The 23,670-nt window shown below is 45.2% G+C and overlaps 1 protein-coding gene across 3 annotated transcripts; it reads right to left on the reverse strand.

Annotated features, from left to right (window-relative positions):
* Positions 1–1,041: 1,041 nt before the first annotated feature.
* On the reverse strand, positions 1,042–23,380 carry rgl1 (ral guanine nucleotide dissociation stimulator-like 1). 3 transcript variants are annotated; one of them, XM_026159181.2, is made up of 18 exons: positions 23,072–23,380; positions 9,091–9,201; positions 7,311–7,519; positions 7,139–7,213; positions 6,863–7,053; positions 6,312–6,436; positions 5,997–6,212; positions 5,813–5,916; positions 5,582–5,666; positions 5,359–5,448; positions 5,044–5,130; positions 4,811–4,843; positions 4,604–4,725; positions 4,223–4,312; positions 3,882–4,068; positions 2,870–3,115; positions 2,668–2,782; positions 1,042–2,423 (listed from the first exon to the last, which is right to left on the reverse strand). In XM_026159181.2, the coding sequence occupies exons 1-18, from the start codon at positions 23,246–23,248 to the stop codon at positions 2,236–2,238; spliced, it is 2,451 nt and encodes an 816-aa protein (XP_026014966.1). In that variant the 5' UTR covers positions 23,249–23,380; the 3' UTR covers positions 1,042–2,235. The 3 variants fall into 3 exon arrangements, with proteins under 3 accessions (XP_026014966.1, XP_026014967.1, XP_026014968.1); XM_026159182.2 differs by lacking the exon at positions 23,072–23,380 and adding an exon at positions 11,199–11,395; XM_026159183.2 differs by lacking the exon at positions 23,072–23,380 and adding an exon at positions 10,096–10,114.
* Positions 23,381–23,670: the final 290 nt, after the last annotated feature.

Below are 23,670 nucleotides of genomic sequence, written 5' to 3' on the forward strand. Positions count from 1 at the left end.
AGGGTCTCTAGATGATTCTTCTTCCTCCCTACTCGTTTTTCTCAGGTTTTGCTTTTTGTTGGTGTCCTTTTCGATACTGGCAGGAAGAGATGGTCTCAGAAAGGTACATCCATGCGTGTCTTCACACCAAGGTTTGCTGTGAGCGTCTGTCACAGAAGGACCGGTATCTGCTCCTCTGTGTGAGAGGAACTGGAGGAGCGCCAACATGTTTCTGACTAATCTGTCAAAATGAAACTCCATGAGGGTAGCATAAAACCCCAGCAACACTTCTCACAAACACGTCTTCCCGGTTTATTCTGTAGCTGTCGACCTCAAACTAATCGAGCACAAATTCCCGCTCTAACCTGAATCCTAAACTCTATCCTTAACCCCGAAACAGGCCTTTGAAGGTGAAGTGATGACCCTCAATCACAGGGTCTAACACTACATTGGTCCTCATAAGCACACCCACCCACCCACACATACTTTTAACTGTTCGTTTCATTTTGTATTGCCTCTTACATGGTGACCGCTTTGAAAAAGTAGACTAGTCTCTGCTTTTTAGTTCTTTTCATCATTTCATGTTTGAATTAAAATGAAATTCTTTTATTGGCAGTTGTTAGGCTGTCAGCTGAACGAGTCCTTGAAACAACCAAGCACACCCACCAGCAACTTAACCAGCACATCACACAGGGACAACCTATTAATGTCTGTGATAATGTTTAGAATGTAAAATCTAGTGTTTTTAAAGAAGGGGAATCTCATTTGCTTCTGCCGTGTCCTGTTTTACAGTAAAACCTGTGGATGTCACACGTTCGTGTTTGAATTCCTAAAAAACAAATTGTATAACCAAGGAAGGAAGGTCATGACTGCTGCATTCAAGTCAGCACAAACGTTTCCCACTCAGCAGAATGAGTTGGGTTCAGTCCAGAGCAGCAATGTCAGTCCTAACAGTGCGGAGCACGTGATCTGCCACTGCACAAGGGTAAAAATACAGACGCGAAGCTTCCTTAGGCCTTACGGATAATAAAGTCATTAAACACGACAGGCAATGAGTCAGAATAGTGATAATAATTTATTTATTCAGAGTCTTTGGCAGTGGAGAACAAACACCGAGGCTGAATTAATGGGAACATTTTCACGTGACGTTCAGTTTTTATCTGCGGTGGAGTGAAAGTGTGAAGGCTTCTGACATGTCTTGAAACAGACAAACAGATGGGCGTTTACGGCGTTAAATGAAATGAAGTATCCCGCCAGATTTATGACACTCTGACACAATTAGCATGTATGTTAGCAATGCTCCAGTCTGGTATACATGTGTGGCTTGAACTGTGTTACAAAAAGCATAGAAAAAGCAACAAAATTACAAAAAAGAAACTCATTTAGTGAAGAGGGAGCAAACTACTTCACGCGGCAGTTTGCACGCTCTCCCATATTCACATCCCATTGGCATCTGCTACCAACTGTCAAGTGCAACTCTGTAGTTCATATAATGAAGGGCAAAGAGGTACAAATACTTTCCATTTCAGTACGATACTCCGCTTTATCCTTTTTGTTCTTGTACAACTCGGGTTTTTTGTAGATCTGAGAGTCTCTCTAGATTAGAAAGAAGCTCAAACACTCTTTACACCCAAAACATTGGGCAGGTAAGGCAATTCAGCATTTGCAGAGGACTTGATAAAACCAAGTACTGGAACCAATCAGAATGCACAAAATGATGCATTCGTCACACAGCTCACAATATGGAGAAGAACACACACACGTAGCTGTCTGACAAGAGAAACCAAAGGCATCACAGCTTCTGTCAATTATTAATATCATTCAGAATACTGTTAGAGGTCCATTCATTCATTCTTTCACTGCTCCATCTTCTGTCTCTGCATTCAGCACTCTTGTATTAGGAGAAAGGTAAAGCTTGAGCTACATGTACGTCACAAGACATAAAGGAGTTCATTCAATATCAGAATACTGTTGGAGGTCAGGAGGTTGGTGCTCCCAATACATGTGCAAAAAATATCTGTTGTAGTAAAGAGTTCAGGCCACTTGGGGTCACTGTTTCACTCTGTCACAGGCATTAGCAGTTTAATCCACATCCAAGGTTCACGTTAAGGCTGGGCGAGGAATGGCACAGTTCGGGATGAGAGGGAAAGTCTGAAAGCCCGGAGGGTTCCACCCTGGATCCCAGAGAGCTCCTCATCCAATTATATGTCCACCCTCCGTCGTGTCTCGCCCTGGGTTAGTGGTGACACGGCAGGGTCACAACGTGACTTTGCTAAGTCTAAGCGAGAGGCTCGAGCGGTGCTGGGTCCGCGGGAGCGTGGAACTACATCGGCTACGCAGCTGCACGGGCCGGCCTGCCGAGCCCCGCACCCGCAGCAGGAAGTCAAAGTTTGCCGACGTGTTCATGGCGTAAAAAACGTTAGCGTTGTCTGGAATCACCAGTTCTGAAAGAAATTAAGAGCAGGATAAGAACCGGGTATATTTTACAACCAGTGATACCATCTTCACACCAGTACAGAGGGCAGTGTGGTTCACAAAGCCTGAAAACAGCTGATTAGTGGAAAAAATAAATTAAAATTCTGACGTGCAAATCTTAAAGAATTGAGTTTTTATATGACTACTGCTAGCGAGCAATGTTAGCTTACGGTTAGCTTACAGTTCCCAAAGATTTTAAAGTCGATGTTTTACCTCTCTCCTCCGAGATGACCTGCACCAGCTCGTATCCTTCCTCCGGCTCCACCTCCAGGTTGTGCTTTGCCATTGCTCTAGCGATTACAGCTGGGGTCTTATCCTGATTGGTCAGCTGTTTGTGGGACAGATTAGATTAAGTTAGCTTTAACATAAACTGTGAAAATGTAAATCTTTAGCAGAAGCGTCAGTACTTATTCACCAGTATGCTCTTGTACAGATTTCCGTTGCCGTGTTCCAGACTGACTCTTATGATGCAGGCGTCCTGGGCCTGGGTGTTATAGGCGAGAGTCTGACTCGGGGAAGACAGGGGTGTGAGGGAGATGGAGCGTCGGTGCATACAGGAAGGCCCGGGGAAGGAGGGAGATGTAGGAATCACGGAGACGCTGGCTGTGGAGGAGTTTGTGTCCATAGAGTGGAGTGAAGTGCAGGAGGATGATTCTGATAGCTGGGGGTCACGATGAAAAACAACAATTATTTTCATTTTTCATTAAAATTATTATTAAGATTCATTATCATCTGACACAACTCCAACATTTACTTCATTTTGCATCTTGTGTCAAAAGAGTTAAATGTAGCTTATACGCTGGCCGGCCACTTGGCTCATTACACCTATTTAACCGTCCAATCAAAGAGACTTTGACTGTGGCGTGGTTGCAGGTGCCAGACACACTGCTCTCAATATTTCAGAAATATCTGATCTGCTGGGACTTTCCCACACAACCATCATTACAGCCAAGGTCTGCGGAAGAGCATCTCTGAATACACAATAGGTCCATGCTTCTTGTAGCAGATGGGCTACAGCAGCAGAAGACCACACTTGCGCCAATCCTGTCCGCTAAGAACAGGAGACTGAGGCTACAGTTCATACAGGGTCAGAATTAGGGCGCGAGGGAACGGGAGAGTCACGGATGCAGCAGCTGTGTGATGAACTGCGCGTTCATATCAACGCGGAACAAAATCTGAATAATGTTTCCAGCACCGTGTTGAATCTGTGCCATGAAGAACTGCACCAGTTCTGAAGGAAAATGCATACTTAATGAAGTGGCCAGTGAATGCTCAAAAATTAGAACATTTGTTAATTCTCATGTGCAACTTTATATGTGTAAAAATGTTAATCCAATAAAAAATTTAAATGGAATTGACTCGTTTTTAATAAAGTTGTGTACTTTTTTTAGTGCACAGCACTTCCTCCCAGTGGCTTTGTCACCCACCTTGTTTTGCTGGGAGTCGGAGGTGTGAGTCGGGGTGGCGAGTCCCTCGCTGTCCGACGGACTGCCGGAGTCACTGGAGGACACGCTGACCGAGTCCATGCTCTCTCCGGAGCTGCCAGTAGGGGGCGAGCGTGGCGTCTCTCTGACCGGAGAACTGGCCGAATTACTGTCTGTTCCAAGAAAAAGCCTGAACAGAAAATGAAGCGAGCTGTTAGATGATAAAACATTAAAAAGTCCCTGCAGTTTCATTTCCTCATTCTACTCTGGACTTCACTTCAAATTTAAAAACAGCACTCGTCTTTATTAGCTTCGAAAAATGTCCCCTTTCTTAATGCACTTACAAGCTGAGCCTCTTCACCATGCTTTTCCGAGGTTTGGTTAAAGTCGGACTGCTGTCACCGAGACCTTCAATCTCACAAGACAAGGCATAGCTGCAAGAAAGAGTATTAACAGTGAACCTTCAAGCGGATGGTGGTTTCAAGAATAGCAGTGAGACAAAAAAAAGCGCTCAGAGAGCAAAACAACATGTAGAACAGATCAGTAGGAACTAAAGAAATGACAAAATCAGCAGGGAGAGACGATAAGAAAAGACAGAACAAAGCTGCTCTGGTGTATTTGTGGGGGAATGGATCCAGCAGACCATGACTCATGCACTAATTTGCTTATTATCACATGGATAACGGTGCAATGAAAATAAAAAAGGTATTCAGAGTAGAGTGTACCTTTCCTCCTCGCTGAGCTGAGGCTGGCCCTTAAACCAGCGCAGGAAAGCTGGGTCTGCAGTCAGACAGTAGCTGTTACAGGCCGACTGGAGCAGCTTGATCTGAGCGATCACCTCAAACTCCTGCAGAGGCACAAAGAAGGTTGCTCAGAGTAAACACCACGTGAGTAACTGTAATCACGTCAAAGGAGGCAGACTAAAGACTCACCCTGCGTCTCTTCTCAAAGTTGATCAGACCACCCTGCAGAAGACACAAAGAGCACGCCGTCAGAGCCGAGACATCACGCGCCAGCGACCGCTTACGCAAACAGCGTTCGGCGGACAGCTCCACAAACGCACCGACAAAATTCCTCACGCACTTATGGAAACTTAGGCCCATTTCTGACAGATAGACTTTCAAATGTTCAAACACTCGCACACACGATCAGCAGGTGCTCTTACCTCCACTAGGTCAGGCAGGGCCGTATCCAGCATGGTCAGGTCGGTGAGGAAAGTCCCCAGGTACGGTATCGTTCCCTGCATCGCTCCCTGTGGAGGAACGGTTCGATTATTCCGTGGGATGTTGCAGTAAAGTCACATCTTTATTTACACTTTGTTCTCTGCAGATGGCGATGATAATAACAATGGGAGCGTGGCACGTGGAGTAAGCAGAGCTGTGTGGCTTCACGATCTGCACAGGCTAGCAGTTAGTGTAGAGTACACCGCTTTGTTTGGCGTTTGTTTCTAAAGCTCGTTGTCAGCCGGCATTTGTCTTACCATTTCCTTCTGCAGCTGGAGCCTCTTGTGGGTGCGTTTCTGGTGCTCTTTGGCACAGCTCTCGAGACTGGCAAACTTTGACGTGCCTTCCTGTGGGGCAAACAAAAAAATGGCTCCAATTCTGGTTCCAACCATGCGGCGAACAAGCAATTTTGGGATTTCGAGTAACAGATGGTTACTAAGCATTCCTAAACTGGATCAGATATGAAATGAACACACTCACCCTCATCAGTAGCTCTCTGCTGGTCAGGTAGTTGTTATGGTCCGAGAAAATGTCGGAGAGCTCCTCGAATGTCTGCACGCTGTCTCTGCAACAAGCGCAGATTCGCGTCAGCTAACGTGATGTGACATGGCAGGAAAACACGCGTGCAAAACACACCGAAGGATCTGCGAGATCTCGTTACTATCAAAACCAGCTGAGATCATCTGCAGAGACGAGAGTTCGGAGGCTTACTTGTGCACGCAGGCCCACACTCTCTTCAGTCTGTACAGAGGGTTGGACTGAAGTGCCGACACAATGGCTCGCAGAGATGAGAAGTTCTTCCGTATTCTGCACTCCTGTTAAAAGACGATCACAAGTCAGATAACATTCTTACTGATTCCAAGCGTTCGTGAGCGAGTCTGTCTCTTCGGCCGACCTGCGCGATGTCTATCCAGCGCTGGATGACCCGTGCTCTGACGTGAGGCCTGAGCTGTCTGTGCTTCAGCACTGTGTTGACCACGCAGGCCGCGACAGCATTGAACTGCGTAATGGTGGCACGGATGGTGGGAGCGCTGTGCTTGTTGTCCTTCTTGTCCCTCTGAGACCAGACAGAGCCCAGACAATGATGGGGTACGACCTTTTTGAACAGCACCTAAAGCCCCCCCCAAAGAGTACGATGTTAGTGAGGCGACGCAGAAGAAACGGGATGTAACCTTTCCCTCCTGTTTCCACATCATTTCCCTCCACTTACCGCATCCATGTAGGTCAGCTGCTCGGCCACCAGGTCGGCGTCAAACGACAGGAAGTCCTCCTGGACCTCAATCTCCGCTTCATCCTCTTCCCCCAGGCTATATGAATGGTTGCTGTGGAAACCAGCTGAAAATAAACAAAACAGGCACAGGAAATAAACGACACATCTAAGATAACGCATCGTTTCTCAGCGTCGGAGGAAGACATTTTAAAGGAGACCTGCTATGCTTTTTCCCATGAATACAGGAGGCAGTGATGTGAGCCGTTCTCAGCGTAAACACTGAATCCTCGTTAAATATGGTCAAAGTTTACAATACTGACGTCAGCATCATCTGCATGATATCACAGAGAGGCAATACTCATAATATGAACTCCACCCCACCCAAGTGCTCTTCAAATCCTCTGTTTGTGAGGGGTAGCCAATCAGAGGGAAGTTAGCTTAAAGGCAGCTTGTGCTGCTTGAAGGCCCAGCACAAGGTAAAGAAGGAATTTTAAAATTGTGAGTCATGCAAAGCTTAAAAAGATAAATAAATAAAAAGAAAATAGCAGTACCATCAGTGTCATCCATGCCGGCCTGAGCCTGCAGCTGTTCCAGCAGACCCTCTGCCTTTCTGAGAGCCTCTGAGCCTGGCAGAACCTTGCGCAGGTAGTCCATCACCCTGTGGAGACAGGGGTAATCTGGAGGCTCCTGGAAGTCTTCGGGACACTGATCGAGCCAGGCACGCAGGATCGAAGCCAAGGTGCTGTGGAGAGAGCCGGGAAACCTTTTAGAGAGGTGGAAATCCAGGTGAGCGGGAACACTGATGCGCACGTCACACTGCAGCTCACTTTCTGATGGCGCCGGTGGTTTCAGAGCTGTGGCATCTGTCAGCGCCTTGCTCGTTTTCTTCCATGCTTCCATATCTGTCACAGAAAATAAGAAGACGACGCGTTTTAAAAATCGCCACAACAAACAGGCAGAGTATTATTTTTCAGTTCGGATCGTGTCATTTCAGCCTACTTGTCGAGCAGCTGCTGCAGTACGGTTTGCGTGCACGCGAAGGCTCTGTAGGTGGAGAGGAAGATGGACGTGTAGGTGAGGTCGTTGTCTCCGAACGCCGTGAGCAAAGTCTCCACCAGTCGCTCCAGCGTTCCAGCACGGATACTTCGGATTTTGCAGGTCTCCAGCTGGCTCACCGTGTGGCCAGGAGGCAGGCGATCCCCTTCCGCCTAAACAAGAAACATGCGAATTATGACAAATTTAAGCAAAAACCACCAGAAACCTATTCTACAGCCGTGGGTAAGTCTACCGCAGGGACACAGTGATTCATAACAAATCCACAAATGTTTCTTTAACTTGTCACCCATCTGCCTTATACATTTTTAAACTGTTGCATTTCTGCAGTTGGCTGGTGCTTGTAATGCATTTAATACATTTAAGTAAAGGGTCGAGAGGAACTCTGAAAGAAATGGAAACAAACAACGAGGGCTCGAAACATCAGGGGGATGAAGGAAACAGTACGGTGACCTATATTTAATTTGGATTTCTCCAGATGTGTCCGACTATTGTGTCTACAGGGAAAACAGAACGGGTGGTTGCAAAACAGCAGGGGAGAGAGAGAAGAGAGAGTAAGGGGTGGCACAAGACCCAGAGAGAGAGAGAGACCTTGGTGAAGTTAGCACGCTACAACAGGAAACGCTCCAATCTGCTTTTAATCACAGCGAAGCCCCTCCTCCACCATCCCTCCAGACAGAGAGGAGGATGGCGGCACAGTCGACTTCTCCCCTCCGATAACAGCACGGAGCACACAAAAAGTCTGATTATTTATCTGTCCGAGGCGATCCACGGCACCGCCACAATGAGCACAACTGCACACACACACACACACACACACACACGCCTCAAACTGTGCAGACTGGAGCTGCTTTTGTTCTCGTACAGCTGACTGTTTATAGTAAATATACTCATCTCATTGGGAGCTCGCTCTTTGTTCTGCACAAAACACCCATGTTGTTTTAATCAGCTCTAATTGGGCTTACACCACTGTCAATACATCCAGGCAGTGTTGGAGGCTCGCAGCAGATATCAGATTCTTCTTTATGCGCCAGCTCTCATCCCTTATGTCAGCCACACAGTTCCAAAGAAGCTAACAAACACAATATCCTGAAGATCCTTTAGCATTTTCTGGGAAAACTCACCAGAGAAACTATGAAACTAAGAGAAACAATGCTCCTAATTGCCCCGTCTGTGCAGTATAATGATGCACTGCATAACATCTTATTACAGATACATAAACAGCTCTGTGGGGGAAACGGCAATGCCTTATATTCACTGAAAAAATGCACAACTGTGGGAAACTATGTCACACCAGCATTCTGCAAAACAGGGGAACGTGCTGGCTTTGTTGGCAGCTCGGAAAGTCAGGAAATCACATGCTTTGGCTAAACGGTCCAGCTCTGGTGAAGCTGTTCGTTTTCAGCAGGCAGCTCAAAGGTGTTGTCTCCACTGGGAGATTTATAGCTCAAACGTTAAAACAATAGGAGCCTCGGTAGAGCACAATGCCCCGAGAGAAGACAATACAGATTAGGTTTGCCATTTTTAAGGTCAGCAGTCTGAACACAGATAACTGGACTGCTTTAAACAAAAAAAGCCATCTGGACACGATAAAATCTAATCCGGACATTGTTTGCTTTAAAAACATTCACTTTTTTCCCTCTACAGCAGCTGAGAGTGCAGAAAGGAGTCTGAACTTTTAACGTTTGAAGGTTTGGAGCTCAGCTCCTCATCAGGGCCTACTCACCCCCAGCCATCTCGCTCCCTTGTTGGCCGCCTGCTGAATCTGGACCCTCTTCAGCGTCACGTTGTAGACTGCTCCGTCCTCTACTTCCTCCCCCCAGTCCTGCACTGAGCTCTGAAAGAAGATATCGGTGGAAATATTAGAAAGATCGAGACAGACGCGCTGCAGAGCTGACCAACACAAGTCTAACTTCAGTAGTTTAACAAGAAAGGAAAGTGATTTTTGTGTATGAGAAAAGCAGAGGGAACGGAAAAACGCACACACAAACAACTCCAGTGCTTAAAAAACTAAGAAGAAGAAGTGAAGTGCAGTAAAACATCAAGAATGACCAACTCCCCAACCCCCATCCCTGCAGCCTGCCAGGCCTCCCTCCCTCCTCCTCTCTGTCTCTACTCCCTCTTTTATTCCCAATCCATGTCTTTCATGATGTCTTGGTGTCTCTGGAGCTGAAGTCAGAGCTGGACAGCTTTACCCGAGCTCACCCAAGTTGTAGATAAGAGCCAGAATGGGCCAAGTCCAGAATAAACACCTCCACAGTAATATTTACATTGCTTCCCCCCCCCCCCCCCCCCCTCTATGAACATATGAGTTTGTCGGTTTGTCTGCTTCTACAAGTCGGCGGCGCTTGATTACAAATCAGTGTCGCAACCACACCGAGACTAAAAGGATCCACCGAGTCGAAAGCGCTGCGTCTGCTGCTGGTTGTAAATCAATGACGGCAGCAGAGTGCATAAACAAACAGAGGGAGCAGAGAGGAATCAAAACCCCAAACTGCTGCTCAGATATCGCATCCAGACAGAGGCCGAGGCCGGCTCAGACACCAACACATGGAGACGGAGACGAAAACAGAAGGAGCGGACAGCCATCGAAGGATAAGGTGCCTATAAACAGCACACAGGCAAAATCTCAGCCAAGTCCTCACACAAAGGCAACGGACGCCAAGATTACTCGTCCCCATAAAGTCCACACAGACGGGCCGCCGGCAAAGAGATCAAGGGCCAAACTCACCATTAGCAAGTTCAATGGTCAGTCCTGGAGACCAGTGGCGCTCAGCCATTACTCGGCAGTGTTTGGATTCGAACAGAAACACGTGAGGGGCAGATATTCAAAGAAAGCCAAAAACAAAAAGATGTGATTTTAACCGACTCTGACAGATGAAACCAGCCAACGCGCCTGCGTTACTGCAAGTCAGAGGATCTGAAACATGTCTGCACGCCCGTCCCATGCTGCTGTTCTCCATCTTGTCCTATGGTCAGCAACATGTTTCTCTCCCTTTCTCTTTTTTGGCTGCTGCCCGCTGGCTGGCACAGAGACAGATAAATACATCAGTGTATGAGTCATGCAGTCCACACACTCCCAAAACAATAGCGGGAGGTCCCTGTGCTGGCTGGCCGGGCTGCTGAGTTCACAGTCTGCACACACAGACTGCTTTCTGAAAGGTGGACAGATTTTTTTTTTTTTTAAAAAAAGCTACACTCTCTTTGTGTATCAAGTTTGCTTTTTGTTGTTGTTTTCCCAATGCAAATGCAAATGAAAGCAGCCAGTAACATAAGTGAATAAGTTATCCAAGCATCCAAAAAACAGAGTTCTCAGAGAGCAGGAGGTGAGCTCTTTACACCGCACTACCTGGGATCCTTCAAAAATCTGCACAAACATTACTCTCTCTCTGCAAATAATTCTAATCTGCACATCAGCCCATCAGCTGGTTGGGAAGAATAACGGAGATAAGGAGAGTGGCGCTGATCTGTTCGCCTGGACCCAGCTGCACGGGCTGTGATGGCCCCGGGGCCTCGCCTTTTGCTCCCTCTCTGCTTTTTGCTGTGGAGCCCATAAAAAACCCACGAAGAAGTTTGGATCTACAGCATCAGGTGAGGACATTTCTCAGCATTATCCACTGAACCGAACTCCTCCACGTACAGGTTCGAGCTCACCGCGACATCTTTACGCAGCAGTAAAAACAACCCTCACCACCACCCCCGCCCTCTCCCCCTCACTCAGTTATCCGCTACTTTCCCAAGCCTACAAACACTCACCCCCTTTTCCACTCTAACCCCCCCCCCCCACTCTGACCACAAACAACAGACACTGCGAGTCTGCGCTTGGATTTTTACCATCTTAGTTTTCCAGGCGAACTTCATAGTGAGCGCTTCTCTCATGATCTGAAGTCAGCATCAGAGATCGACGTTTCTCCCGCACGTACACAAGAAGATGCGCTCCTTTCAAAATAAACTGCGATCCGCAAACGTTCACTGCGCTCTTTTCCAAACTCCAAGCCCTCCTCTGTCAACAGGCGCTCGACTCTCCGCTGAATGAGCAGACTCCTCCTTCCTGCACTCGCAGCAGCCCCATTTAAACTCCTCCCCCGAGCTCTTTCTCCAACTTCCATCAGACTGACATCAGCGCACACGCAGGGCTGGGACTCGAGCGTGCAAAATATTCCACATGCATAAATGTCCTTCCTCCGAAATTCATAAAAACATTGACTCAAAAAACAATAATAACGTGTTTGTAGTATAACCTGGTTATAACCTGTGTTTCATTCATTAATCACCAATAACTCTCATTTGTTTTATAGTCATTTTCATTCATCGCTGTTTGTTTTTTAAAGAAATTATATTTTAGGCTCTACCTTCGTATAGTAAACTTTTTTTTAAAATAAATTTTTAAATTTAATGTATAATTTATGGTGGTGGTGGTGGTGGTGGTGGTGGGGGGGGGGGGGGGGTTTAAATTAAACTGCCTAATCACTTAAATTTTTCTTTCAATCCTGTTTGTCCTCATTAAGTGAAAATTCATCCAGAATATTCACCAACTCGCGGCTGCTGAGAGAGAACGTGAAGCTTCTCAGGCAGGCAATCCAACTTTATTTATAAAGCACTTTAGAAAAGGACCAAGGTGCTCTACAGTAAATAAGTTAAGAACAATAGATAAAACGAAGCAGCAAAAACAAACAAAAAAAACACATAATACATAAAAATTAAAACAGCCCTATATTAGAAAAAACAACAACAACATACAATCAGCTTTAAAAAACAACATCTCACAGGGTGTCAAAGAATAGGCCTGTCTCATCTCTAAAGGCAGATCGCTCCACAGTTTGGGAGCTGCTAAAGCAAAAGCACAATCTCCTCTAAGTTTACGCTCAGTCCTGGACCAGCTGATCAGCTGACCTGAGAGAGCGGGTGGCTGTATAAGGCTGTAGCAGCTCACAGAGATAAGATAGGGCTAGGCCATGGAGGGCTTTAAAAGCAAATAAAAGAATTTTAAAATGAATCCTAAAATGAAGGGGCAGCCAGTGAAGTGAAGCTAAAATAGGGAAATGTGCTCAAACTTTCAAGTGACAGTTAAAAGATGAGCTGCAGCAGTTTGCATCCTCTGTAGATAAGTAAAGTATGAAGCACTGACCCTAATATAAAGCGCATTACAGTAATCCAGCCGACTGCTAACAAAGACCATAAATAATTCACTTAAAGTTTATTTTTTAAACACCTGTTATGGTGGATTTGGGTTTTTTGCGGTTTGTTGCAGTCAGGGTGGATATCCTGTACTCTAACACATTCAGGGTTTTCTTTGGTTGATGATGAAACACACCAGCTTTATGGATACAGTTCACCGGTCCGATTACGAACATAAGCACCACCCATGTGGAGAAAAAGTGAAAACACTTTCCTTTATGCTTTGAATTACCCATGCAAATGGCAATTTTCCCATTTTCATCCTAATTGGAGTCATAATTCTTAGTCAAATGGGACACTTTAATAAGCAAATCATTGCAGGAGAATGGAGAAAGCTATAAAACTACAATTTCCTTTCCATATGGGCAGTTAAAATGAAGATTATTGCTATAATGCATTAACATACAGATGTTGTTTAAGAGGATGAAGTGATGGACTGTAGGCCCTTCTTGTATGAAGCAGCTGCAGCCTCGCAGTCCCTGCGTGGGACAATACAAGGAAGGCTTCAGATGGCGTCACCGCTACTGTGCATTGTCAGTAACCGGAGAGGAGAACAGGCCGAGTGTGTGAGAATGGATAACTCTGTTCCACTGTGTCTACACACGTACTCAAACAGCCCACTTTTGTGAATAAACAGGAGGATGTGAATCGAGTGGCTGCGTTGTGAGGGCTCTTTTGGTGTATTGTAAACAAATATGAAAAAATGAGCCACCTGTGACTCATTTACATGCGCTAAAATGCTAAATTGGTGATCCAATAGTCACAAGGCCTTATCCAGAGGGGACACTGGAAGCCTTATGATGCTAACTGTCTTCTGAAGCAGTGGGAGGTAGATCTGTGGTGGTCCCCTTTTCAAAATTGTGTGTTTTTTGTGTGTAGATGCGTAATCACCCAACCCACCTCCCTGGCTCCCAAACGTCACCCTCTTCGTCACTGGCTCCCACTGTCGTCCACGGTGCACCCCACTCACAGACACACACACAGCACTGCACTGTAGCTCCACCCAGCTTTGCCAGGAGTACAACTGAGTTGGTGGTTCTCCATGTGCGGTAACCGCACAGGATTGGCTTTTCTTCTAGCTGAATCTTCATCGTGCTGCACATCTGGCTGCTGTCCAGTTCCCAGGCCCAGTCTTAGGAACTCTGGGAAGCCCAGAGTGCCAGTGGGAAGGTTGTGACCCCACACGACCTCTAGCTCAGCCCCTTGGGGATTGGAGTGTTGGTCTCACAGTGGGAGTGATGTCATCCCTCAGTGTAAACAAGACGTCTGATGAGCGTGACAGCTGCCGCTCTGTCTGATGGACGAGTCGATGAGCGTGCTCATCTTTCAGTTTGCTTCCATTGGGCCCATTAAAGTCTGCTCTGAGCTCTAAAGTAGATTTAGACTGCAGATTTCAGTAAATTCAGAGCTGCTTCTGGTTTCAGTCAATCCCAGCTCTGAAGGACAAATCCAAGAGGAAACAGCCTGACATTTGGGAAAATCCACCTTCTGTAAGAAGGTACACCAGATTCGAGCCAGCAGGTCAGCTGACTTTAAAGAATGAAATGAAGCTTATCACACTTTCAATTAATTCATGAACCACAGACTGTAAATAAAAGATGAACTTCCAGGACTGAAAGTAGAGCTGCAATCTTTAGAAAGGCCAGCAGGGGGCGACTCATCTGTCTGCAAAAAAGAAGTCCAACTGTAGAAGCAAAACAATCAAACACTGAGCTGACCCGTGATCTCAGTAAACTCTGTCCTGATTGGTTTATGGTCTTGGTCAGCTGCTGGGTTGAAATATTATTAATTTGTGTCCATTTTGTAAATTATGGTCCAGAAAAGAGTCAATCATGTGAAGTATGTCTCAGAGTAGATCAAAACAGACCGTTTGTTTTATATGTTATAATATTAGGAAAATATAGTTGGATGAAACAAAGGTTCTTATAATCGTGCACAGCGGTGCATCTTATTTGCTTCATTCATTATTAAATATAGTAAATCAGAATTAAATTCCAGAGGTGTGGACTCGAGTCACATGACTTGGACTCGAGTCAGACTCGAGTCATTAATTTTATGACTTTAGACTTGACTTGAAAAAATGTTCTAAGACTTGTGACTTGACTTGGACTTTTACACCAATGACTTGGGACTTGAATTGGACTTGAACCGGTTTACTTGAAAAGACTTGATATTTTACCCCAAATATAAAATTTAACATGCATATTATATAGAGATTGAAAATGTGACGTCATTCAGGGGTAGAACCGCAAAGGATTCTGGGAACTCGTGGCAAGCGGTACTAGCGCACGCAGGCTTTCAATTAAAATCAGTTACACAGCGATAAAAAGAAACACAAAAATGTCAAGAAGCCGTTGTATTATTAACTGCAATAGCCGGTCGCATGACAGCCACGGGAAGCTGACGGGTAAAGAGATCGGTTGTTATCGGATTACGTCGTTGAAGAGAAATTGTTCGAGCCATGTTTCCGAAGTAACAAAGATGCGATGGATGGCCTGGATTGCAGCCACTCAAAGATCAAATACAACGTCCCAGAACACTCCAGCTCACAGGTTAGTCTGCTCCAAGCATTTACACGAAGGTCAGTGTTTTTTAGTAGTTAATACGTCATTTTCATAACATAATTAGTGATATAGGTTACAAGCAAGTCTGGCGCTGAACAGAAATTGTCGCGCTATGCTCCTTTATTTATTGTGCATAAATAGTGAATTGTCCTGACACAATATTGCGTTTCGCTTCTGTTATTATGGTACATTGACAAAAACATACTTTTATTCACAGGATAAAACAGGTTTTTTGTATCACTAATTGCCCAGTACGATTACAGCATACAGTATTATTGTCACTGCTACATTTCTGTGATGCTACCAGAAATTATTTCCACTACTAATTAATTACCGTTGAGCTCAAAGGTCCTATTAATAAACGGTTAATGAATGTGTATTTATGACGACAATTTGTGAGACTGGTAAACTTATGATAGGTACGATGGTCTTTCGTTCTACACGGTGCATTTCAAGGTCCTGTACCCATCCGTCGGTAAACTGTACCTGGGCTTGTTGCAGTGACCGGAAGTTACTAAACTTCATGAGTGTGTGCACTCACTCCAAGAACCATATGATTATAAATATGCATATAAATATGCTACGATGAGATAGCTGACTTCATCTAACTAGCAAATGTTGTACAGGCTACGTTGGTGATGCAGTTTTTTTTAATATGTATGATATTTTTGTCATGCGATTTTAAAGCCAGTCCTACAACCGCATCCAAGAATAACATGCAGCTTATCTCAGAACTGTCGGTGAAAATTATTCTTGGAGCTAGGTTTAATTGAGCTGCATTTTAAAGAGGTGCAATTTCACAATTTGTGTATATTTTCTAAGTTCACTATTTTGTCATGTGTTGAGAAAAACACAGATTTAAAAACTACATGGTCTAATATTTACATTTAGCATAACTGCAACATGCTTTTTTTCGTTGTTTTTTTTTTAAAGACTCGAAAGGACTTGAAATTCAAAGTTTCAGACTTGTGACTTGACTCGGACTTTTACACCAGTGACTTGAGACTCGACTCTGACTTGCCTGACATTACTTGAGACTTGACTTGAGACTTGAGGATAAAGACTTGAGACTTACTTGAGACTTGCAAAACAATGACTTGGTCCCACCTCTGTTAAATTCTGTGGAGGAGAGGTGCAATACTGTAACACAATGCTACAGGGTAAATACGTCTTTATACACTGTATAAAAAAATGTTTTTCCATCCTTGCATGTATACGCGTGCACAGCTCCGTAAATCGAACTCAGCTTCATGCATCTCTCTAGAAAGCCAAAGTTTATCATGTTTCTCTGTCTGAACACTGCACACTAAACTCCGACACAGTCGTCCAGGCAAATCCTCATTCCAAGTTTTCCGCTCTGTTGAAAAACTAATGACGTAATTACACTTAGGAAAGCCCTTGACAAGGGAAGGCCATTTTTTGAATGATGGATTACAGCCATTATTGGGCTTCCCGAGTACTCTCTTCCCTTTGTTCCTTGGTCAGAATAGCTACAGCAGAGACAGAGAGGGGACAAAAACAGGAGGAGCACCGCTTGCACTGTTATTACACCACAGCAGGGAAAAAACGCACATTCCAGGAAATCTCCCGCTTCCTGCCTCCAGCCTCTCGACTCCACCGAGGCTGGTGTCCTCATACCTGACTGGCTGTGGAGCCACTCTGTCCTGGAGAATGGTCATAAAGGAAAGGAAAGGAAAGGAGAGGAAAGGAAAGGATAGGAAAGGAGACGGGAGGTGATTTAGTACTTAACATGAACAGATTACGTGAGAGACTCACGTCAGCTAGGAATGTCAGCACAGAAAAAACAGAAACCGCTAACACACAGGGGACAAAATTAGGAGGGTCTTGGGTGGCATGTGCAACGTCTCTGTGTTTACACGTTAGATAAGAAGGTCACGTATCAGAGAAAGTGTAGTACACTTTGGAGATTAACTTGAAATGGCACTATCTGTGCTGTGAGAGGGAGAGACCGAGGCAGGCGGGGGAAGAGTTCACGGCACAGTCAGAAACCGAGAAGATCCACACTTGTGGAAAGACAGGCGCGATACAGCTGGACCAGCTCATGCTGGCATGCAGAGAGAAAGTCATTCCGTCATGTAGGCCGGAAAGAGACGTCCCTCTCTTTCTCCCGCGTAAACAGCAGACAGGAGATTCATCGCAGTGAGAGGAGTATCAGCTGTGATCCTGCCGTGGAAAGTCTCTGCGTCAAGTCCAAAAATTTGGGAGGATCTTTCCCGGTACTGCATCGGAACCAGATGTTGCTCAGAATGTCGTCCATTTCTCTTTTGCGCGCACAGTCACTTAATCACACTTGCCTTTCACTGTGTGTTTGTGTGTGGTTGGTGGGTTTGTGTTTGTGTTTGTGTTTCCAAAGCATGCTTCCCAGCAGAGGGCAGAGTTCATAAACTGCTGTGTTTATCCAGAGTCAGCAGAGGCTCAAGTCACCCCGGGGCAGAGGGAAAAAAACAAGAGGGCTGGATTTATGGGTCAGGATGATCTGCTATAACTTCATAAAAAGCTGAAATGACAGAATCAAAGCAGCTTAAATGGGTCGTTTAGGAGCAATGAAGCAGTGGCAATGCCCCCAGTCAGCACATGTGTTCATGTGACGGGGTTTTAATGATGTGGCACATCAGCAGGAGATGGTCAGGGAATCCAGCAAAAACAATAGATAATAGGCATAAAGACTGTCAGGTCATCTCTCATGAAAACACACAGCTGCACGCAGCTTTTCTTCTGTTTCTCCCTCACTCAGCTCAGCCTTTGTTCAGGCGGCCACATTAAACGCTCCTCTCCTCGCTCCTTCCCACTCTCCCCTCCTCTGATGTCACGTCTCTGCTCCCCTCAGATCTATTGTCCCGGCTGTTGTTGAGCTAGCTCTCTCTTTCTCTCTCTGCCTCTGGACGGGTGACATCATTAGTTTCCAGTAAAGTCCAGAGCTGCAGACAAGAGACCCCCCACACCTCCTCCTCCACCTCCTCCTCCACACTTCACATACAAACCAAACTAATACAGCTTTCAGCTAAAACTGTTTTTCAGTCCAGGCTTGTTATCATCAAAGCTACCAAATAATGTTTAACGAATGCAAAATTTGGGGGCACATGGTTTTTCTCAGCCTGCATACGGGCTCAGTTGGACCGTTACACAGAAGCTGGATAATCCGATTTCTGGTGACTCAGATACCACGATGCTTGCTAAGGTGATTTCAGGTGTCTCTGTGTTTAAAAGAGTAAGAGAAGTCATGGTAAACCCTCCCCTCTGTAGCCCCCAACTGTGACCACCCCCTCCCAGATCTAAGCCCTGCTAAGCCCTGAATGAATCGGTCTGGACTGGCTTGGTTGGGCTGTCTGACCCTCTGCTAATGAGAGCAGGACCATCTGTTGCTCAGCCAATAATACATGCGACTCTGAAAGCATCACGTGTGCAAAACAAAGCAACACAAACACACCAAAGTGCAGCAGCCAACAAACCAAAACGACAGCAGCGTGCTGTTTCCACTTGTTTTTTTATGCACTTCCCCGTAGCAACAAAAACACACTCCTTGCATTTCATTTCTGCTGCTCAGATTAATTCTGAGCATTATTATGCACATCCACGGGTTTTTTCATAGGAAATGAAACTGCAGGAGATGCACAAAAAGCAAACATGAGCTGCTCCGAGGCACAGAAACGGCGCATTCACGTCACCGGTGATACTATACCATTGACCGAAATGTAGCAATATGTTTACTCTGCCAGAGAGCGAACACTGTGAAAACCATGGTTCCTTAGCATATAGTTTTCATGTTATTTATTATCCACTGTAAGGTCAGCACAGTTATTGCAGTCAGTAATCTGCTGGTATAAAATCTGTGAGTGCTGGCCAATCATATTAGAGCTGGAAACCAACAAGCCCCAGCTTTACTAAAACTGGGCACACACACACACACACAATGCCAGCTTGATCCCAGTCACGGGTCCTGCTAATGCTGCATGTCCTGCCTGAGCAGGAAAAGGAGTAGAGAATTTTGTGTGTGTTTAACACACACACACACACACACACACACACACACACACACACACACACACACACACACACACACACACACACACACACACACACACACACGCGCCAGGTATTCATATCTTGTGGGGACATCTAATTGACGTAATTTTCTTAGCCCCTTGCCTTAAACCTAACAATGAAAAATTTATTCCTGACCCTAACCCTAAATCTAACTATAACCCAATTGTAACCCTGTCACCAGGATTTTGGTCCCCACAAGTATAGTAAGCTTCCAATTTTTGGTCCCCACACACACACACACACACACACCGCTCACACACACCGCTGCCAAAGCATTGAAAACAAACTAAATGAAAGCCGGTGCTGCCTCATATTAACCCACTTTTAGCACAACAGTCAGCACCATGCACCCTTACAGCTACCATATGGTGTGATGAGTTTCTGCCCCAGTTGAGCAGGCTGCTCCTGGGGTGTTGTTGCCCTGGGATGGACATTTGAGTGACAGAAGCAATGCCTTTAGTATTGACTTTTCACACGAGTCCTATTATGTGACTTAATTAGGTCGAAGTTAACAATACGGACCTCTACAGAGCTGCAGGCGACTAGACAACTTGACTCGCAGCACGTGTAAACAACATTCGTCGTGGCTGACTGACTGAAAACGGCGGCCGAGGTCCGCATTTAGGAGAAAAGAGAAGTCAGTGTAGTGTCAGAAAGTTACTGAACTGTGCTGCTGAAGAGGATATGGTCCTGTTTTTGTGTAAATTCAGAAAGAAAGAGGTCAAAAGGCATAAAAACTAGTTTCATCCGGACGAACAAATCACCTAAATGTCGAAATCATTGTCAAGTCATCAAAACAAATGACAAGTAAGAGGCAGAACTGGAAGACTGGAAATACTGAGACGTCACGGAGCATCAGCACTAAACGTGCACTTCTCTCTCCAAAGAAGTCGAGAAAGAGGAAGCAGGAGCGCTAACTCAGCTTTCTGCCTTTCTTTCAATGGAAAACACAGCATCATCAAAACTGCCTGCTCTTGTTTTTCCTGTATAAAGTCACTTCTGTGTTTCCAGCTTATGGCCAGCTGAGGTTATTGAACTGCCCTGCAGGTTACTGTAAGCCATCCGCTGATATTCCCAGTGCCGGAGCTCTTATTGATGGGCCTGCTGCTTAATTAAACTGCCTAATCAGTGAGTAAGAGGAGGGTGCAAAGGACACTACAGACCACAAAATGAAGACAACATTTCTATCGAGTCCTTCATTCCTACTTGCCACTAACCCTCCAATGTTGAATTTTATGTAACAAAAAACATGCATTTTATTATCGAGTTCATTTTTTTATGTGCACATTCCAGTCGTAAGTTTAACTGTCAGTGAACCTTTGATACTGACTGCCTCCTCAGCACTCCTCCCTCATCTCTGACTTGAACTGTGGACCTGACAGCTGTCTGCAACAGGCTGAGTACTGCAGTCACTAACTTTATGACTGATATGGTTTCATAACCATGTGTAACTGGGTACAAAGCAAACTAAGAATAGAAGCACTCGGTGCAGGTTATCCTACATGACTAAAAGAAATTTCTTGGAGTTGCTGCAAGTAGCTGCACCACAAATACTTTTCTTTACCTTACATAATTTTATGGAAAGACTATTCCAAGCATGTGGACAATCGCAGCTCTGTAAAAACAGTCAAACAGATAAGCATCTGACAGCAGAGCCGATGTATGTAACCTGAGCATTCAGAGGAGGTCTGTGGGCTAACCTCCAGCATCCTTACCCCTTCAAACAATCGCAGGAAACAGCGCTGTGTGATGGGGCAACATGACAGCCAGGATGTCAGACAAGCACTGAGGAGGATGGTCTTCAGGCACCACTGTGTCACACTCGTCTCCTCTGAATGTGAATTATAACTACAAATACATCACTGCACTGTGTTAGATGCTCAGTTTACCAATAAAAGAGCAATCACAGTGAATCCAGCAGAACCGTGTGTTTCCCTCCTCGTGTTCTTTTTCCTTTGCAAAACCTAAACCTGCAGAACCAACGCTGCACACACTCAAATTGAATTTGAGTGTGTAGCAGCTAATGCAGCCTCCCATAGACATGTGGACTTGCTCAAGAGAAGAAGAAAGAGAACGCTGCGCTAATTTTAAAAGAACGACGTTACCCACCCCTGTACAATTCTGGGCCCACACACAATTAGCATCCTTCTCCGCTAAGCATGGCAGAGATTCCTGCGAACTGAGTCAGCTGACTTCCTGCCTGCTCTCTGCACACACGAATGGAATAAAAGAAATCATATGGCTCTTTTTACACTTTCCAAATCTTATCGGACTAAATAGAAGAAATCATGATAGCAAAAAGTTGAGCTAATTTCATACAGTTTGTTTACACTCGCAAAAATGTTTCCACGAATTTCTTCTCCAGTGACTGTGATGGGTTTTGAATTGCTCATTGGATCAGTTTCCAGCACTTGTTGAATGCTGTAGCAACAAATGTTTGGCCCCTCCACCACTCAGTGATCTTCCTAGCAGCTTAGATTGAACTCTTGTGTACTTTTTTTTTCATAAACTCTTAAACAGGCAGGAAACAGACAGAAACCCTCTGAGGAGTCAGCATCTGATGTGCTTACATAGCATCCTCGGGTTCTCAGACTGAGCCTCACAGTCCCGACATTCACTTTTAAATTTGTAGGTGTCATCGCGGTGGCTTTGTCGATCTTTAATATACTGTTTCTGTTCTTACACCCAGATTTTTTTCAGTTGTCAGAGTTTTCGTTTTCAAACGTCTGCACATCTCTCTGCTTTTCAAAGTTTTCACTGCTCGTGCTTTATCCTCATGGAGTTATTAAGTTTCAGTTATTTTGCAATAAATGTATTTTAGGTTAAAAAATCCGGCTTCTGGGAGATTTTATTCTTTCTTCCTCTTATTGTTTTTATTAAAGGACGTTTCATCGGGTTGGTTTTCAGACCTCAGTTTCTCTCCTCTACAAGCCAATAAGTGCCTATGCGCTGTCTGAAAACACCAAACATACTTTCACTTCAGCATTAATACCACAAGTAAGTGTGTGCATCAAAAAAAATAGCCACAGCTTAGCTGGAATAAGCCGCTGCTAATTTTCTGGCAGTCACGCTGTTTTGGGAAATGAGAAACACCAAAGATGAATAAAAATAGAGCTGAATAGAAGAATAAATTTAACAAAAGCAAAATCCAACACATTATGGCTCCTGTTAACTTAACATTTAGCAAGACACACTCACAGAACGACCAGTAAGGGGCCGTTCGAATGAATGAGAATTACTGCGTTTCATAAGAGGTCAGCCGGACACCCGTCTGTGTCACCAAAGGTTACCGTCGTGTTTGCGTTATTTCACTATGAGCTGTCAGATTATTGCATAAAACTTACTCAAGTAGAGGCCAAATAGAGGAATCATATGACAGACGGCAAAACATTAACCAAGCGATTTCTTGGATTAATATATGGAGAAAATTAAAGGTGTGTTTCATGTGGTTTTTGTTGTGTAGACAGCTGGATGCAGGATGTGTACATGTTAGCTGTCCCTGTGTAACATCTGCAGATTTTCCTTCCCTATGCTTCTCCTCAACTTTCTCAAGATCACCATCCGACAAACAGAAGTGGCAAACATCACCTGTATCTTTGCTCCTCAGTGCGTATCTTTAATGTTTATAATTCCAAGCTTCTTTTCTCAGTGTCGTTTTTTTCTCTCTTCTCTGGCTCCCAAACTTTTCCATTTACATTTCCAAAAACTCAGCATTTGACAGCACGTACACACACACATACTTCAGCACCTCACACATTCCCAAACAACAGAAGGCCTTCATACGAAGGCCAGCAGCTGCCAGATTGTTTAAGGAGACTGGAAATGTCTGTGCTTCCCAGAAATACAAATAGATTTCGTGCAAACAAAAGAGTTGATAGATATGATTATTCTCTGACTGACCCAGTGTCGCGGGCTGCTCTCCGGGGAGCGAGGCTGGTACCTCTGCAGGGCAACCCCTCCCTCCCCCTCCAGTAGTAAGGTGCAGTCCAGGTCGGGGTAGTGGTGATGGTAGGAGCCTGTAGGCCAGGGTAGGAAGGTGGCCAGAGGGTAGTGAGAGATCATGCTGATCGCCTGCATCAGCGACAGGGGTGACGAGGATAGCAGATCATACTCTAGCTTGGACGGCAGGGTGGATGGAAACGTCTGCGTCTGCAGCCTTTACGAACTGTGACGAGGTAAAGGGTTTCCTTCAGGATGATCTTATGTCAGATTTGCCCTCCTCTCTTCTCAGTAAGGTTGCAAACTGGTCTTGGCTTCAGCTCAGAGGTGTGACTGATGAGAAATGCCCACTCAAGTTGTCCACCTCAGTCTTCTCCCTTCCTGTTTCTTCTGTTTTTTTCCTCCCCTCTCAGCGCTCAAGGAACTCCGTTTGCCAACAGCTCTCAGCCACATGAGTGATTAAAGTCTATTGTCTCTCTCTCTCTTTCTTTCCTTGCCCCTTACATTCATCAGAGCTAAAAGGGGAGGAGTTATGACCTAGTGGCCCTGCCCCCCTCCTA

Source organism: Astatotilapia calliptera, chromosome 23, assembly GCF_964374335.1.
Source record: "Astatotilapia calliptera chromosome 23, fAstCal68.1, whole genome shotgun sequence".
NCBI classification, from domain to species: domain Eukaryota; kingdom Metazoa; phylum Chordata; class Actinopteri; order Cichliformes; family Cichlidae; genus Astatotilapia; species Astatotilapia calliptera.